Source organism: Ranitomeya variabilis, chromosome 1 (genome assembly GCF_051348905.1).
Source record: "Ranitomeya variabilis isolate aRanVar5 chromosome 1, aRanVar5.hap1, whole genome shotgun sequence".
Classification (NCBI taxonomy): Eukaryota; Metazoa; Chordata; class Amphibia; order Anura; family Dendrobatidae; genus Ranitomeya; species Ranitomeya variabilis.
Genome location: NC_135232.1, coordinates 501,467,750 through 501,486,709, shown reverse-complemented (window position 1 = coordinate 501,486,709; position 18,960 = coordinate 501,467,750). Strand labels below are relative to the sequence as shown.

The window sequence follows — 18,960 nt, the reverse complement described above, 5'->3', positions numbered from 1 at the left end:
ACAAGTGTGTAAGGCGGCCACTTGGACTAGCTTACACACGTTTACTAAACACTACAGGGTTCAGAACCCAGTCCTCAGCGGATGCGAGCCTGGGTAGATGTGTCCTGCAGGCGGCGGTGCCCTAAGTATAGGGGCCTGTCTGCACAATATTCGTCCATTGCTTCCCACCCAGGGACTGCTTTAGGACATCCCATGGTCCTGTGTCCCCCAATGAGGCGACAGAGTAAAGGAGATTTTTGTGTACTCACCGTAAAATCTCTTTCTCTTAGCCTCTCATTGGGGGACACAGCTCCCACCCTGTTGCCCTTTCCGGGCCGTTGTAACTGTTGAGTTCTCATATTGTTTTCTTGAGCTCGTACATAGTTGCCTTCTTACAGGCATAATTATGTTATTCATGTTACGTTCCTCCTACTGCTTTTGCACAAAACTGGAAGGCTGATGCCGTCCAGGGGTGTATACTGCACAGGAGGAGCCACAGTTAATCTTTTTCAGATTATGCATAGTGTCGCCTCCTAGTGGACAGCAGCATAACACCCATGGTCCTGTGTCCCCCAATGAGAGGGGACATGAGTACACAAAAATCTCCTTTTTTAGCTGCTTTTAACATTAACAGTAAAGCCTATGACATTTCAGAAATCTCATGCACACATTGGTTTTTGCCATTCCGTATTTTGTGCTTTGCATGGTTTTTTGGACATAGAGCATGTCACTACTTTCAGTGGTTTTTCAGTGTTTTTCACCCATTAACTTGAACGAAAAAAAAGCATGAAAAAAAACGCCACCGAAAATACAGCAAAATCTGCGTTTTTGCTGCATTGAAAGTGCTCAGTGTGAACTTAACCCTTAATCAGATGATTAGTTCTTTATGAATCCCCTAAAAGACACACAAGTACACTTTTCTCCGTGTAATTGGTATTATGAATTACATGTCGTTGTTTATACATGTTGTAAATTGCATGTACAATTTATTTTTTTTTCTCTTTTAGGCATCCCCAACTTCTTTGAAGGGCTCAGCTGGAACAACCGGAAATGCCACAAGTCTCTCAAGTGGTAGTGCTAATGAATCTCCTGCTAGCCGGCAAGCAGCTGCCAAGCTTGCCCTACGTAAGCAGTTGGAAAAAACCTTGCTGGAGATTCCACCACCCAAACCACCTGCACCAGAACTTAACTTTCTTCCAAGTGCAGCCAATAATGAGTTCATCTATCTAGTAGGACTGGAGGAGGTAGTGCAGAACCTGCTAGAGACCCAAGGTAAGAATTATTGAGCTTGAAAGGGATGACTGTAACGATTTCTTAAGTTCAGTCGGATATACCAAACTATCATGTGTAGCCTCATAGCTATGCCTCATACCTTAAACTGTATACAATTAGGGCACTTTCAATAACTAACTTTTCTACATGTGTGCAGTTTCTCATTCAGTCATTTCTCTATTCTCTAAGGGATAACTCTGTAAAACCTCTAAAATGGCTAATGCTACACTATTATACAAATGTCAAAAGGAAAATGTGGGCATCTTTCTACATATTGATGTAATGATACCATTTTTGTAGACATCCAATGTGCCAGTCATAACCAATCTAGTATAGAAAACCTGTAATTCAGCTTGGAAGTGTGCTGGGGGAAGGGGGCGTTCGTGCGCTTGGGACAAGCAAGCCAAGTTTACGGTCACCCTCCGCGCACATCCAGACTGATTTGTATAAGGGGACCGATTCATTAAATGTCTACTCCAGAATACTGGCGGGAAAACACATTTAAATCGCAATATTTTTGTGCAACTTGGAAGTTGCTCAAAAATATTTTGACATTTGGGCTTTACACGGCTTCTCCAATATGGTATTTGCCTGGCTACACCAACCTGTCTGTCAGATCCATGAAGAAACATAACCTACTCCAAGTCCAGCAATACCTTTTACATGGGCAGTTTGTTCTTTTGTTAGTGAGTATTCAGGATTTTGTGAAATGCAAATGAGGTAGAAAAGCTATTTATAAATCTGAAGCCTCTGTCACTCCAGTTCTATTCCCCGGCCAGCACTACCTACTCCTGCTTGACTTACAACTCCTTTGCCTGAAGTCACACCGTATCATAGTATAGAAGCAGGCAGTCAGGAGAACGCGGCACTGCAAGGACAGTGTTCCTTGTAATAAATTGGTTGCATTATACTACAGCAGTGTTTCCCAACTCCGGTCCTCCAGCGCCACCAACAGGTCATGTTTTCAGGATTTCCTTAGTATTGCACAGGTGATAATTGCATCACCTGCACAGGCAATAATTCCATCACCTGTTCAATACTAAGGAAATCCTGAAAACATAACCTTTTGGTGGCTCTGGAGGACCGGAGTTGGGGAACACTACTACAGTAATAATAATTCTTTATTTATATAGTTCAAACATATTCTGCAGGGCTTTACAGTTTGCACACATTATCATCGCTGTCCCCATTGGGGCTCACAATCTAAATTCCCTCTGTTTGTCTTACGAGTGTGGGAGGAAACCGGAGTGCCCGGAGGAAACCCACACAAACACGGGGAGAACATACAAACTCCTTACAGATGTTGTCCTTGGTGGGATTTGAACCCAGGACTCCAGTGCTGCAAAACAGCAGCGTTATCCACCACCGTGCTGCCCTACAGTGAAATTCTTTAATGAATCGGCACCATGGTTTCTATGCTAGATTTCTTACTTATGACTGGCGCATTGGATCTCTACAAAGAAATATCCTTTTACCTTGGGCAGGTGTCTACACAGCTATATCAGTACTTCCCTGTGCGGCTGTATGATAGGTGTACTCCTTATTGCTGGATATCTTACTAAGTGACTGTCCTCCCTACAGGTAAAACTGTGCCACTACCTGCATCTCATGAGCCTTATAGTTGTGCCCAATGCAAGACGGACTTCACCAGCCGCTGGAGACAGGAAAAAAATGGGACCATCATGTGTGATGTTTGCATGACTTCTAACCAAAAGAAGGCCCTGAAAGCTGAGCACACGAACAGACTGAAGGCTGCCTTTGTCAAAGCTCTGCAACAAGAACAGGAGATTGAGCAACGAATACTGCAGCAGAGCTCATCCCCTGCACAGATAAAGTCAGAGCATTCGGTTCAACACCACTCACTGAAACAGGTAACCAAATTGCACAGAAGAAGAAGAAAACTTTACATACTTTTACTTTAATCCCTTAGAGGCAAATGTGTACAAGATTTGACTGGAGCAGGCTCAGGAGCTGGACCTGTGCTATACATTGTGGGTGCCAGTGGTGATATACACCAGTGATAACTGCTTGTAATCTGATGGCAGCAGTTTATACCCTTAGCCTATAAGAGCACAGTTTTAAGTGGATTGTCTACTACTAGGACAACCCCATCTCGATCTGAATGTTTGCCCCCATGAAAATAAAAACACTTCCGCGGCTGACGCTGTTCCAGTGGTGTTGGCACTCGCGTACCCACGGCTGACTTGTCACTATGTCTCTTGAGCCCTGTGCCCAATCAGCGCTCGTCACTGTTCCCGCCTTTGGAAGTATCTCTATCTATCTATCTATCTATCTATCTATCTATCTATCTATCTATCTATCTATCTCTACTATATAATTGTCTAAGGGTCACTTCCTTCTGTCTGTCATGGATATTCATTGGTCGCGGCCTCTGTCTGTCATGGAAATCCAAGTCGCTGATTGGTCGTGGCAAATCAGTGACGGGTACAGTCCTGCGGCAAAATGGCCGCTCCTTCCTCCCTGCAGTCAGTGCCCGGCGCCCGCATACTCCCCTCCAGTCACCGCTCACACAGGGTTAATGCCGGCGGTAGCAGACCGCGTTATGCCGCGGGTAACGCCCTCCGTTACCGCTGCTGTTAACCCTGTATGTCCCCAACTTTTTACTATTGATGCTGCCTATGCGGCATCAATAGTTAAAAGATCTAATGTTAAAAATAATAAAAAAACAAAAAACCTGCTATTCTCACCCTCCGTCCCAGAGATGCATTGCGAAATTACCCAGAAGACTTGGCGGTCTCGCGAGACCGCGAAGTCATCTGGGCAATTTCGCAATGCATCCTGGGAACGGAAGATGGCAGCAGCCGCGCGCGTATCGCCGGAGCTTCGCTGGATCCCAGGGAGTGAGTATATAACTATTTTTAATTTTTTATTTTTTTTTAACAGGGATATGGTGCCCACACTGCTGTATACTACGTGGGCTGTTAGATACAGCGTGGCTGCTATATACTACCTGGCCAGTGTTATATACTATGTGGGCTGTGTTATGTACTGCGTGGGCTGTGCTATATATTACGTGGCCTGTTATATACTACGTCGCCTGTGTTATATAATGCGTGGCTGCTATATACCGCGTGGGCTGTTATACAGTACGTGGGCTGTGTTATATACTAAATGTCAAATATATAAAAACAACTGTGGGCGCTGCACACCGTAAATTAACACTAATAATCCTACTGCTGCAGATAAACGGACATAACTACCACAAAAGTCCGAAATAGAGTGAAAAAACACCGCGAATCAATAAATAGATATATATCTGCGCTGTAGATTACAAAAGGAGACCTTTTAATAAATGCAGTGTTTTTACATATGTCACCCAACGTACACTCTGCCTCAGGTTGCCCAGTTTGAAATTAGTTGCTGAATTGCCTCTTAAATATGTATGTTAATATTTACCGGGCGGTTGCAGTCCAAGTCTCCTGGATGAGTATCACAGGTTGCCGCGTGTAGCACAATCCAAGTCTTCTAAACAAATGAATGATGATAGTGCTTCTAACGTTCTTTCCTTTTACTAAAAATGTGAGGGGCGGGTGAAAAAGTTCTGTCCCGGCCGGTGACAGATCCCCCTTACCTCGTCAATAGTGAGCCTGGGTCTTCAGCGTGAACCAGCGCTTCCACACGCTTAATGCCGACGAGGCGCAGAGAAGCTGCAGGACCTCGTGTGACGTCACTACCACGTGATGTTACACGTGAACGGCTGAAAACTGCACACAGAACCGAAAAGGAACTATCCAACGCGTTTCGAAGTCAGCGGACTTCTTCCTCAGGGATCACGTGGTAGTGACGTCACACGAGGTCCTGCAGCTTCTCTGCGCCTCGTCGGCATTAAGCGTGTGGAAGCGCTGGTTCACGCTGAAGACCCAGGCTCACTATTGACGAGGTAAGGGGGATCTGTCACCGGCCGGGACAGATCTTTTTCACCCGCCCCTCACATTTTTAGTAAAAGGAAAGAACGTTAGAAGCACTATCATCATTCATCTGTTTAGAAGACTTGGATTGTGCTACACGTGGCAACCTGTGATACTCATCCAGGAGACTTGGACTGCAACCGCCCGGTAAATATTAACATACATATTTAAGAGGCAATTCAGCAACTAATTTCAAACTGGGCAACCTGAGGCAGAGTGTACGTTGGGTGACATATGTAAAAACACTGCATTTATTAAAAGGTCTCCTTTTGTAATCTACAGCGCAGATATATATCTATTTATTGATTCGCTGTGTTATATACTGTTTGGGCTGTGTTATATACTGCGTGGCCTCTTATATATTGTGTGGCCTGTATTAACGCATTGGGTATTCTACAATATGTATGTATATAGCACAGGCCACGTAGTATTTGTCTGCTATATACTACATGGCTCCTATATACTACGTGGCCTGTGCTAAATACTATGTGGATGCTATATACATACATAAATACATATTCTAGAATACCCGATGCGCTAGAATCGGGCCACCATCTAGCGTATGTGTATATATATGTGTATATACATATATGTGTGTGTGTGTATATATGTGTGTATATATATATATATATATATATATATATATATATATATATATATATATATATATATATATATATATATATATATATATATATATATATATATGTGTGTGTGTGTATATATATATATATATATATATATATATATATATATATTTATTTTTATTATTTATTGTTATAGCGCCATTTATTCCATGGCGCTTTACAAGTGAGGAGGGGTATACATAGTAAAAACAAGTACAATAATCTTGAACAATACAAGTCATAACTGGTACAGTAGGAGAGAGGACCCTGCCCGCGAAGGCTCACAATCTACAAGGGATGGGTGAGAATACAGTAGGTGAGGGTAGAGCTGGTCATGCAGCGGTTTGGTCGATCGGTGGTTACTGCAGGTTGTAGGCTTGTCGGAAGAGGTGGGTCTTCAGATTCTTTTTGAAGGTTTCGATGGTGGGCGAGAGTCTGATGTGTTGTGGTAGAGGGTTCCAGAGTAGGGGTGATACGCGAGAGAAATCTTGTATACGATTGTGTGAAGAGGAGATAAGAGGGGAGTAGAGAAGGAGATCTTGTGAGGATCGGAGGTTGCGTGTAGGAAAGTACCGGGAGATGAGGTCACAGATGTATGGAGGAGACAGGTTGTGGATGGCTTTGTACGTCATGGTTAGGGTTTTGTACTGGAGTCTCTGGGCAATGGGGAGCCAGTGAAGGGATTGACAGAGGGGAGAGGCCAGAGAATAGCGGGGGGACAGGTGGATTAGTCGGGCAGCAGAGTCTAGAATAGATTGGAGGGATGTGAGAGTGTTTGAGGGGAGGCCACAGAGCAGGAGGTTGCAGTAGTCAAGGCGAGAGATGATGAGGGCATGGACTAGGGTTTTTGCAGATTCTTGGTTGAGGAATGAACGGATTCGTGCAATATTTTTGAGTTGAAGTCGGCAGGAAGTGGAAAGGGCTTGGATATGTGGTTTGAAGGAGAGATCAGCGTCAAGGATAACCCCGAGGCAGCGAGCTTGTGGGACTGGGGAGAGTGGGCAGCCATTTACTGCAATGGATAGGTTCGTTGGGGGGGTCACGTGAGATGGGGGAAAGATGATGAATTCTGTTTTGTCCATGTTAAGTTTCAGAAATCTAGCGGAGAAGAAGGATGAAATAGTGGACAAACATTGAGGGATTCTGGTTAGTAGGGAGGTGATATCTGGTCCAGAGATGTAGATCTGTGTGTCATCAGCATAGAGGTGATACTGAAAGCCATGAGATTCTATGAGCTGTCCCAGGCCAAAGGTGTAAATGGAGAAGAGCAGGGGCCCAAGGACTGAACCTTGTGGGACTCCGACAGATAGGGGGCGAGGTGAGGAGGTGGTGTGTGAGTGGGAGACGCTGAATGTCCGGTCTGTTAGGTATGATGAGATCCAGGATAGGGCCAAGTCTGTGATGCCAAGGGATGAGAGGGTCTGTAATAATAGGGAATGGTCCACTGTGTCAAAGGCAGCCGACAGGTCGAGGAGGAGGAGAACAGAGTAGTGTCGCTTGCTCTTGGCGGTTAAGAGGTCATTGGTGACCTTAGTTAGGGCAGTTTCAGTGGAATGGTGTGACCGGAAGCCAGATTGTAAGCGGTCAAAGAGGGAGCAAGAAGAGAGATGGGAGGACAGTTCAAGGTAGACGTGGTGTTCCAGTAGTTTTGAGGCATAGGGGAGAAGTGATATAGGGCGATGGCTAGATACAGAGGATGGGTCAAGAGAGGGCTTTTTGAGGATAGGTGTGATGGAGGCATGTTTAAAGCTTGAGGGGAAAACACCAGTTGTTAGTGATAGGTTGAAGAGATGGGTTAGGGTTGGGCTGAAGATTGTGGTGAGGTTTGGGATGAGGTGGGATGGGAGCGGGTCAAGTGCACAGGTGGTGAGATGCGATCTTGAGAGTAGAGTGGCGAGTTGATCTTCTGTAATGGTGGAGTAGTTGGTTTTGGAGGTGGAGGGTAGGGAAGTTGGGAGGAAGGGCTCTGGGGCTTGTTGACCAAAACTGTCTCTGATGTTATCAATCTTCTGCTTGAAGAATGAGGCAAAGTCTTCAGCAGAGATAAGTGGGGAGGGAGGAGGTGCTGGGGGACGGAGGAGAGAATTGAAGGTGTTGAATAACTGTTTAGGGTTGTGAGACAGGGAGGATATGAGAGATGAGAAGTAGGTTTGTTTAGCTGTGGCGAGTGCAGTCTTGAAAGTAGTGAGGGACTGTTTGAATGCGATTAAGTGGTCGTTGGAGTGGGATCTTTTCCATCTGCGCTCAGCAGCCCTGGAAGCTCGCCTCAGTTCTTTGGTCAGGCTGGTGTGCCAGGGCTGTCTGTTGATTTTGCGAGCTTTGGTATGTGTAAGTGGGGCAGCAGATTCCAAAGCTACAGCTATTGTGGTGTTATATAGAGCGGCAGTGTCATCCGCATTGTGTATGGAACTTATGTATGTGAGAGGGAGGAGGGATTCAGAGAATTAATGTAGGTCAAGATGTTTAAGATTTCTGCGAGGGTGTGAAAGTTTGTGGGGTGGGGACTCTAGACATGGAGTGGAGAGAGATGAGAATGTGAGAAGGTTGTGGTCAGAGAGAGGAAGAGGTGAGTTAGAGAGGTTAGATAAGGAGCAGAGGCGGGTGAAGATGAGGTCCAGTGTGTGACCATCTTTGTGAGTGGCTGCAGAAGACCATTGAGTGAGGCCAAAGGAGGAAGTGAGAGATAGAAGTTTAGTGGCAGCTGAGAGGGAAGTGTCAATGGGATGTTGAAATCGCCCATGATGATAGTGGGGATGTCTGCAGAAAGGAAATGAAGTAGCCAGGTGGTGAAGTGGTCAAAGAAGATGGTGGCTGGCCCTGGGGGGCGGTAAATGACAGCCAGTTGGAGGTTGGAGGGGGAGTAGATGCGTACAGAGTGCACCTCAAAGGAAGGGAGGGTAACAGAGGGTGGCAGTGGGATTGAGGTGAAGGAGCAGTTATCTGACAGAAGAAAACCAACTCCTCCACCATGCTTGCTGCTGGGGCGGGGTGTGTGAGAAAGGTGGAAGCCACCGTAAGAGAGTGCAGCAGGAGAGGCTGTGTCAGAAGGGGTTTCGGTGATGGCGAGGAAGGAAAGTTTGGTAGTAACAAAAAGATCATGGATGTAGGAAAGCTTGTTACATACAGAGCGAGCGTTCCACAGAGCTCCTGTTAGTGGGACTTGGGAAGCGGGGGCTGGGCGAATGGGTATAAGGTTAGAGAGGTTACGGAAGTTTGTGATGGAGCATGGATGGGAGGTAGAAATGACTGTGGGAATGTGGTGAGGAGGACCAGGATTTGGAGAGATATCACCAGCAGTGAGAAGGAGCAGAGATAGTGTTAGCAGGTGGGAGCAGGAGAGGGCATGAGGGGGCTGCCTGTGTTTTGAGACAGAGGATTGTATGTTAAGGAACAGTTCTGAGGAGGAGGTGAGATGGATGGGGAGGATTGAAGAGGAGATGAACAGTTCCTTACTTGGTGTGGGGATTGGGGGAGGTAGCAGAAAGTGAAAGATTATAGGGGTAAAAGTGACAACAAACAGAAACATTGTTTGCAGTGACAGGCCAGTTACCTTCAGTTCCCTTCAGGTTCCCTTCAGGTTTTAACCCCTTCATGACCTTGGGATTTTTCGTTTTTCCGTTTTCGTTTTTCGCTCCCCTCCTTCACAGAGCCATAACTTTTTTATTTTTCCGTCAATTTGGCCATGTGAGGGCTTATTTTTTGCGGGACGAGTTGTACTTTTGAACGACATCATTGGTTTTACCATGTAGTGTACTAGAAAACAGGAAAAAAATTCCAAGTGCAGTGAAATTGCAAAAAAAGTGCAATCCCACACTTGTTTTTTGCTTGCCTATTTTGCTAGGTTCACTAAATGCTAAAACTGACCTGCCATTATGATTATCCAGGTCAGTACGAGTTCATAGACACCTCACATGTCTAGGTTATGTTTTACCTAAGTGGTGAAAAAAAATTCCAAACTTTGCAAAAAAAAAAAAAAATTGCGCCATTTTCCGATACTCGTAGCGTCTCCATTTTTCGTGATCTGGGGTCAGGTGAGGGCTTATTTTTTGTGTGCCGAGCTGGCATTTTTAATTATAGCATTTTGGTGCAGATACGTTCTTTTGATCGCCCGTTATTGCATTTTAATGCAATGTCGCGGCGACCAAAAAAACGTATTTCTGGCGTTTCGATTTTTTTTCTCATTACGCCATTTAGCGATCAGGTTAATGCTTTTTTTTATTGATAGATCGGGCGATTCTGAACGCGGCGATACCAAATGTGTAGGTTTGATTTTTTTTTATTGATTTATTTTGATTGGGGCGAAAGGGGGGTGATTTAAACTTTTATGTTTTTTTTATTTTTTTCACATTTTTAAAAACTTTTTTTTTCCACTTTTGCCATGCGATCGGCTCTGCTACATAACAGCGATCATCAGATCGCTGTTATGTAGGAGAATTGCAGGTGTGCTGTGAGCGCCGACCACAGGGTGGCGCTCACAGCCACCGGCGATCAGTAACCATAGAGGTCTCAAGGACCTCTATGGTTACCATTCAGAAGCATCGCCGACCCACGATCATGTGACGGGGGTCGGCGATGACGTCATATGCGGCCGCCCGGCCGGATGCGGTAGTTAAATGCCGCTGTCTGCGTTTGACAGCGGCATTTAACTAGTTAATAGGCGCGGGCAGATCGCGATTCTGCCCGCGCCTATTGCGGGCACATGTCAGCTGTTCATAACAGCTGACATGTCCAGGCTTTGATGCGGGCTCACCGCGGAGCCCTGCATCAAAGCAGGGGAGCTGACCTCGGACGGTATAGTACGTCCGAGGTCAGTAAGGGGTTAATTCTAATGTAATCCACACTTTTAGAACACACTTCTAGAAATCACACTGCAGACTAAGTCATGCAGACTTGTGCTATGCAATATATGGAAAACTAAGTGCGTTCAGGTGTGAAGCAGAGAGGAGTGGTCTCTGCTCATCTTGGTCAGAGAATTAAGGGTGGACCAGATGCATACAATCAAGCCTAAGTAAACAAGGTCATAAATATCACAGAGTAAGTTGGGGGTTAGCTGAAAGGCATACCATCACATAGAGATATATATATATATATATATATCTCTCTCTGTCTCTCTCTGTCTCTCTCTGTCTCTCTCTGTCTCTCTCTGTCTCTCTCTGTCTCTCTCTGTCTCTCTCTGTCTCTCTCTGTCTCTCTCTGTCTCTCTCTGTCTCTCTCTGTCTCTCTCTGTCTCTCTTTGTCTCTCTCTGTCTCTCTCTGTCTCTCTATCTCGGTCTCTGTCTGTCTATCTCGGTCTCTGTCTGTCTATCTCGGTCTCTGTCTGTCTATCTCGGTCTCTGTCTGTCTATCTCGGTCTCTGTCTGTCTATCTCGGTCTCTGTCTGTCTATCTCGGTCTCTGTCTGTCTATCTCGGTCTCTGTCTGTCTATCTCGGTCTCTGTCTGTCTATCTCGGTCTCTGTCTGTCTATCTCTCTCTCTCTGTCTCTGTCTATCTCTATCTCTCTGTCTCTGTCTATCTCTCTCTCTCTGTCTATCTCTATCTCTCTCTCTCTCTGTCTATCCTACTAGATGGTGGCCCGATTGTAACGCATCGGGTATTCTAGAATATGTATGTCCACATAGTATATTGCCCGTCCACGTAGTATATTGCCCAGTGACATAGTATACAGCACAGAGCCACGTAGTATATTGCCCAGCTACGTAGTATATTGCCCAGCCACGTATGACACAGGTTAAAAAAAATAAAAAATAAACATATACTCACCTTCCGCAGGCGCTTTGTAGCTCTGTCGCCTGTGTGGGGTGCAGGCGGCAGCTTCCGGTCCCAGGGTGTGATGACGTCGCTTTCACGTGACTGTGTCGCGGTCACGTGACTGTGTCGCGGTCACGTGACTGTGTCGCGGTCACGTGACTGTGTCGCGGTCACGTGACTGTGTCGCGGTCACGTGACTGTGTCGCGGTCACGTGACTGTGTCGCGGTCACGTGACTGTGTCGCGGTCACGTGACTGTGTCGCGGTCACGTGACTGTGTCGCGGTCACGTGACTGTGTCGCGGTCACGTGACTGTGTCGCGGTCACGTGACTGTGTCGCGGTCACGTGACTGTGTCGCGGTCACGTGACTGTGTCGCGGTCACGTGACTGTGTCGCGGTCACGTGACTGTGTCGCGGTCACGTGACTGTGTCGCGGTCACGTGACTGTGTCGCGGTCACGTGACTGTGTCGCGGTCACGTGACTGTGTCGCGGTCACGTGACTGTGTCGCGGTCACGTGACTGTGTCGCGGTCACGTGACTGTGTCGCGGTCACGTGACTGTGTCGCGGTCACGTGACTGTGTCGCGGTCACGTGACTGTGTCGCGGTCACGTGACCGTGTCGTCATGGCAGGTCCTTGTCGCAAAGGACCTGTGGTTTCGTCGCGGTCACATGACCGTGTATCGGTCACATGACCGTGACGTCACGGCAGGTCCTTCTGCCAGACCATCCTTGCCACCGGAACGTGCCGCTTGCATCGCGAGGAGTGGGAAAGGCGGCGTAGGTGAGTATATAATTTCTTATTTTTTTTTTTTTATTATTATTTTTAACATTAGATGTTTTTACTATTGACGCTGCATAGGCTGCGTCAATAGTAAAAAAAAAAAAACTTGGTCACACAGGGTTAATAGCAGCAGTAACGGAGTGCGTTACCCACGGCATAACGCAGTCCGTTACCTCCGGCATTAACCCTGTGTGAGCGGTGACCGGAGGGGTGTATGCGGGCGCCGGGCAGTGAGTGCGGGGAGTAAGGAGCCGCCATTTTCTTCCGGACTGTGCGCGTCGCTGATTGGTCGTGGGCGTTTTGCCACGTCCAATCAGCGACTTGGATTCCATGACAGACAGAGGCCGCGACCAATGAATATCCGTGACAGACAGAAGGACAGACAGACGGAAGTGACCCTTAGACAATTATATAGTACTACATGGTGGCCCGATTCTAACGCATCGGGTATTATAGAATATGCATGTCCACATAGTATATTGCCCAGCCACGTAGTATATTGCCCAGGGAAGTAGTATATTGCCCAGCCACGTTTGTCACAGGTTAAAAAATTAAAAATAAACATATACTCACCTTTCTGAGGGCCCCTTGTAGTCCACGGCAGCTTCCGGTCCCAGGGTTGGTGTGAGCGCAGGACTTGTGATGACGTCGCGGTCACATGACCGTGACGTCATGGCAGGTCCTTCTGCCATACCATCTTTGCCACCGCAACCTGCAACGGAAGATGACGGGCGGCTCAGCGGACTACAGAGGGTGAGTATAGCAGGTTTTTGTTTTTTTATTTATTATTTTTAACATTACATTTTGTACTATTGATGCCGCATAGGCAGCGTCAATAGTACAAAGTTGGGGACACACAGGGTTAATAGCGGCGGTAACGGAGTGTGTTACCCGCGGCATAACGCGGTCCGTTACCGCCGGCATTAACCCTGTGTGAGCGGTGACCGGAGGGGTGTATGCGGGCGCCGGGCAGTGAGTGCGGGGAGTAAGGAGCAGCCATTTTTTTCCGGACTGTGCGAGTCGCTGATTGGTCGCGGCAGCCATGACAGGCAGCTGGTGAGACCAATCAGCGAACGAATAACCGTGACAGACGGAAGTACCCTTAGACAAATTGTCTGATATATCTATCTATATATATCTATCTATATCTATCTATCTCTCTGTCTCTCTCTGTGTCTCTCTCTGTCTCTGTCTCTCTCTCTGTCTCTCTCTGTGTCTCTCTCTCTCTCTGTGTCTCTCTTTCTGTGTCTCTCTCTTTCTGTGTGTCTCTCTCTGTGTCTCTCTCTCTCTCTCTGTGTCTCTCTCTCTTTCTGTGTCTCTCTCTCTGTGTCTCTCTCTGTGTCTCTCTCTCTCTCTCTGTGTCTCTCTCTCTCTCTCTGTGTCTCTCTCTCTCTCTGTGTCTCTCTCTCTCTCTGTGTCTCTCTCTCTCTCTGTGTCTCTCTCTCTCTGTGTCTCTCTCTCTCTCTGTGTCTCTCTCTCTCTGTGTCTCTCTCTCTCTCTGTGTCTCTCTCTCTCTCTGTGTCTCTCTCTCTCTCTGTGTCTCTCTCTCTCTCTGTGTCTCTCTCTCTCTCTCTGTGTCTCTCTCTCTCTCTCTGTGTCTCTCTCTCTCTCTCTGTGTCTCTCTCTCTCTCTCTGTGTCTCTCTCTCTCTCTCTGTGTCTCTGTCTATTTATAAAAATAAAAACCTCCTTTGGTAACCCCATAATTGTACTGACAAGCAGAACCAAGTTACCAGGTCACTTTTACTGTACTGTTAACACGGTTTAAGACGAAACCCAAAAAAGCCATGGCTGACATGCTTTTGTTTATTTGATATACTGAAACTTAGAGGACTATAGATGAGCTAAAATTGTAAAGTGTCATTTTGAATTACAGCTCATGCCATAAAAACAAGCTTGTATGCATGTCCATGAAAAATTATCGAGTTATGACTCTTGGAAGAATGAAAAGATGACAAATAGAGATATACGGTTATCGGTTTTGACAGGAAGATGTTAAAAATTTCCTCTAACTTCTCAACAGATATTAGTAGCATGGGCAAATTGTAGTATCACTACAGGATTGAACTGCACAGTTTAATAGTATGTTGCCGTAAAGGCACTTTGATGTATGTTGGCCCTGCATATACAATATCGTAAGATATTTTTGAATAAAGGCCATTTATAAAAATCTCTTTGGATATATTTGAGATATAGGCGGGAAAAAAGGATATAGTAGTGAACCTTTCCTTCTGTTATGTTTCTCTTTTAGAGCCCAACACCAATATCCCGTGGATTATCAGGGACCACCAGAGGTGTGCTGCATACGTTCCCGCCTACGACTAAGCTGTCTAATGCAGCCACTCTTGCCAACCGGTCTGTAAAACCCGGAGAGCGTTCTGTGAACAAAACTAATCTGACGTCTGGAAACTGGAAGAAATCTCCAATTAATGCAGGTAATTACATTTAGAACGCCTTAACGGACAATATGGTGGCCTAGCAGTGGAGTGGTGATTCCCCCCCTATATAGTTTTTATTTAAAATATAAATTCCTCTTAAATCTAAATTTATGATGTATGTTGTAGAATCTCACATACAAAATAGATGAGAAGGTACAAGTAGCTAGATGTGGATTTTTGCCACTTTCAGCAGGTTTGGATTAAAGGGTCAATGTCTAGTCTATTATTGCATTGCCTACTATGGCCATGTGGCCAGTAATTCTATTCCAATGATGTTGTACACATTCCTTGTAATATAAATCATTTGCCACACCGCACCTGGGTTGGTCAAAAATATTCCCCAGTAAAATATTGTCGTTTTTTTAGTGTTGTATGAATGAATGGCCCACTTTGCATATTTCATTGTAAAGAAAACCTTCCATGATGGACAGTAGTCGATATCGCATGCTGGTTCTATTTCCTCTTATAATTAAGCAGCTTTTTGTATTGTCCCCCTTGGGTATTGCAGTATATCATTACATCAAATGGGTATAATTGTTTTCTATAGGACAAACATCTAGTCAGAGAGTCATAGCGACACAACAATCAAAGAAACAATCAGTCGAGATGCACAGGGGTAAGCAATATGGGTAATGTTGTTGCTGCAACAATTTTACCTGAATATATCATGCAGCATTTAAATAGATTTTTTATAGAGCAATGGTTTTGTTAATGGTAAAGATGGAAGTATGCAAATCTGTGATTAAGCCTATGCCTGACATTTAAATATTAAGGTGTTTTTTTTTTTTTCATTCCTTTTTGTATGGAAAATAGAACTTTTATTCACATTTTCAGTCGCCAGTAGGTTTAATATAGAAGTCAGTGAGTCAGTCTGTTTGATATAATCTATGTACGTGTGGTTGCTGTGGAAAAAAAGGAACCCAAAAAACTCTTCACCAACTTTGAATTCTAAGAAATAAGGGCACCCACACATGCAATTTTTCCTTTTACTCGAAGTCTGTATCCTCACCTTGTCCAATTCTTTGTATATGCCCACATAGAAATATTGTTCCCACACAGTATGGTACTGCTTACATTGCCCTACAGTGCTGCCCACCCACACACACCTGCTACAACTACACGCACATGTGCGCTCGCTCTTTTGCTGCATCAACACACATCCCCCTCTTTGGTGTCCTGCTTTTCGTCCCTCCTTTGTGCTGCCCATTCACATGATATGAGAATGACTCATGATACAAAGATCCTGGCAGGCCCTTCAGGCACTGATTCACTGGTTTTGAATGTTAGTCTTGATGAGGAGCCGTACTGGAATCAGGCTCTCATTGCGACTTGTACCTTTTATTGAATGTTGCATGTATGAAAAGTGGTGTGTGCCTCCACGTGCACCTTGCCACAAATCTTACCGCTGTGCTGTGATTTCACTTTACGGCCGGCACTCAGTCAGTGCGGGAAGCAGACGTCTAGGGACCTGACGGACACCGGAATGTGAGTATGTACGGTTTGTTTTTTTTACATTTACGATGGTAACCAGGGTAAACATCGGGTTACTAAGTGCGGCCCTGCGCTTAGTAACCCGATGTTTACCCTGGTTACCCGGGGACTTCGGCATCGTTGGTCGCTGGAGAGCTGTCTGTGTGACAGCTCCCCAGCGACCACACAACGACTTACCAACGATCACGGCCAGGTCATATCGCTGGTCGTGATCGTTGGTAAATCGTTTTGTGTAACGGTACCCTAAGATTGTGGCATAAGGGACGCCACCGCTCCTCATGAATTTGCAGAGTGGGGCTTGCCATTCTCCGTCCTACCCAGCTCCGCCCGCTTTCAGAGGCGGCTGAAAAGAACATGAATGCCAAGTCCAAAATTTAATGCAGTCTCATACGGTACTTTTCAAGGTTTTTTTTTTTTTTTTTTTTTTTTTAAATGAAAGCCTTCATGAATCAGGCCCTCAGTCTTCCCATAAACTGGTGGAGGAAGGACCGGTCTGCTCCCTGTTCCAATGTTATTCAATTGTAGCTTTGTGCTGAGTACACAGATAAAGCTGCTGTCCTCAAACTGAGCACAGTCCCTCTGGAGCAAGCATGTTTGGGAGGTATGCTCTCTATATACTGTTTAGAGATGACCAGCCAAGATACCCTTATAATCGCATACCAAATAAAAAGCTACAGTCATAAAATCAGATTAGAGAATAAATATGTAACTGGTTCTGTCTAAATATGATCCTTTCTCAGATATTAAACAATCTTTAGATTCTCTTTATATAGTTCCCATCCAGTTGTGATTTCCCATGCGCAGCTCCTATCCTAATAAGACCCATGTATGATATGTGGGGCCCTTTACTGTATGTCGATTTGAATAAGAGATTACACATTCATCATATCAAACAGCCACGTGTCACACTATTTTTCTGTACATATTTTGTTTCAACTGTGACCTAGCTACTTTTCTGGTGGATAGAACGAAGTCGTCCAGCTGGACATGATTTATGGGATATGTAGTAGATTGCTGCTATCATATTAATGTACAGAAATTTAGACTACTTTCTTGCATATTCAAGCTTTTATAGCAAGGAAAAACACAATTAAAAGGTCAATAAATATTGGGAATTCAATGTGCTATTAGGGTCGTGTCCAAGTACAAATAATTTCCAGAGCTCAGAACTTAAACACACTTGAATTTTAGTGTGCTGTTTATAATTGATAAAGAGAGATTCTTATATTGTCTAGTAGGGACATGTCTAGCACAGCTAATCAAATTGTGTGCTTGATCTAGGGAAAAATTATTTTGAGAATGAAGGGGCCTGATTCATTCTTTCCCTGTACAATGTCACCTCAACCATATGGTTGTGCAGGAAATTACAGCTGACCCTATTCACCTAAATAAACTTGTACAGCAGTGACCAGGAAAGACTATGAAGGTACCAAGTACATATTTAACATGGCTACAGCTTCATTCTCTACCTACCTGGAGGCACCCCAAATACCGGTCTATGCAAGGAACTTCAGCTGGCCCCATTCACGTAAATAAATTTGTAGTGTTGTACTCTATGTAGTGCATTGTTGGGCAAAGAAAGTTTTTTTATAAATGGGCCCTAATGCTGAATCACCGCTGCAACATCTGGATTCTATCAGTATTGTGGTGGGTTTCCAGAGGTTGGGGTACCATATTCCCCAGTGTTTATACATGGTGGTACAACCTAGTGATATCACTATTTTGATTTGAGTAGATCTATGTAGCACATTTTTTTTAAAGTGGCTTGCAAAAATACGTCAAAATGTTTATGCTACGCAGACTGCAAACTTGTGCAATGCTGTTTTACAATGATTTATTTTTTTAATTTAAAGGGAATCTATCACCTCCTAGGATATAGGGAACCTATTAATATGGGCCTACCGGTTATAGAATGTATGAATGCCCATATCTGCTGTCTTGTTGTGGAGAAACTTTTATTTTTTTTTTAAAGGTAATGAGTAGAGATGAGCGAACCTGAACAGTAAATTTCAAGGTCCGTACCGAATACCTACTGTTCGGGTATGGATCCCGAACACTGACTTCTCCATGACATCCGTGTTCTTGTTTGGGTTCAGCACCCCGAACATGAGTGAATCTGATCGGCAGTAAGATTATTACCGCCCGTCAGAGCTGTGTGAGCCACCAGCTGTGACCGACCGTAAAAAGTTTACTGCTGGTCACAGAGGCGTCAACTGATAAGAGCGTATTACTCCCATCAGCCAACGCCTGCTGTTGCTGATGGCAGTGAGAGCAGGAGCCACTGATGGGAGTATTAATCAGCCTGCACAAAAAACAAATAAAAATCTTACCAACAATCAGAGCCTGTGTTTTCCATGCTGTCAGGCAGATGTTCGGGCCCGCCATTCATCTGAATGGGGCCTGGGTTTCTGTACTTTTTTAGTACCCAAACAAAACTTTTTTTTTTTTTTTTTTTTTTTACACTGTTCTGTTGGACCCGAACATCCAGGGGTTTGCCCATCACTAGTAAGGAGTTCTTCCAGGCTCTGGGGCGTGCGGTGTCTGGAAGAAAACTCTGCCTACGGTCTTTATTAGCATACCAGCTGCCTCCCATTAGCATCACAGTGCCCTTTAATCTGTAGTGATGGCCCCGGAATCCCACACCTGTGCCCTGCTATGGGCATTGGCTGCTTCTCTCTTCAGGTGCTGGCGAATC

The 18,960-nt window shown here is 45.1% G+C and overlaps 1 protein-coding gene across 8 annotated transcripts in view; it reads left to right on the top strand.

The window, feature by feature from the left end:
* GATAD2A (GATA zinc finger domain containing 2A) overlaps window positions 1–18,960 on the top strand; it is a 114,952-nt gene that overhangs the window by 92,865 nt on the left and 3,127 nt on the right. For all 8 annotated transcript variants that reach the window (XM_077252359.1, XM_077252351.1, XM_077252378.1 and 5 more), the window contains exons 7-10: window positions 987–1,251; window positions 2,833–3,122; window positions 14,588–14,771; window positions 15,322–15,390. In XM_077252359.1, coding sequence (XP_077108474.1) covers window positions 987–1,251; window positions 2,833–3,122; window positions 14,588–14,771; window positions 15,322–15,390 — 808 coding nt within the window. The remainder of the gene's footprint in view (window positions 1–986; window positions 1,252–2,832; window positions 3,123–14,587; window positions 14,772–15,321; window positions 15,391–18,960) is intronic.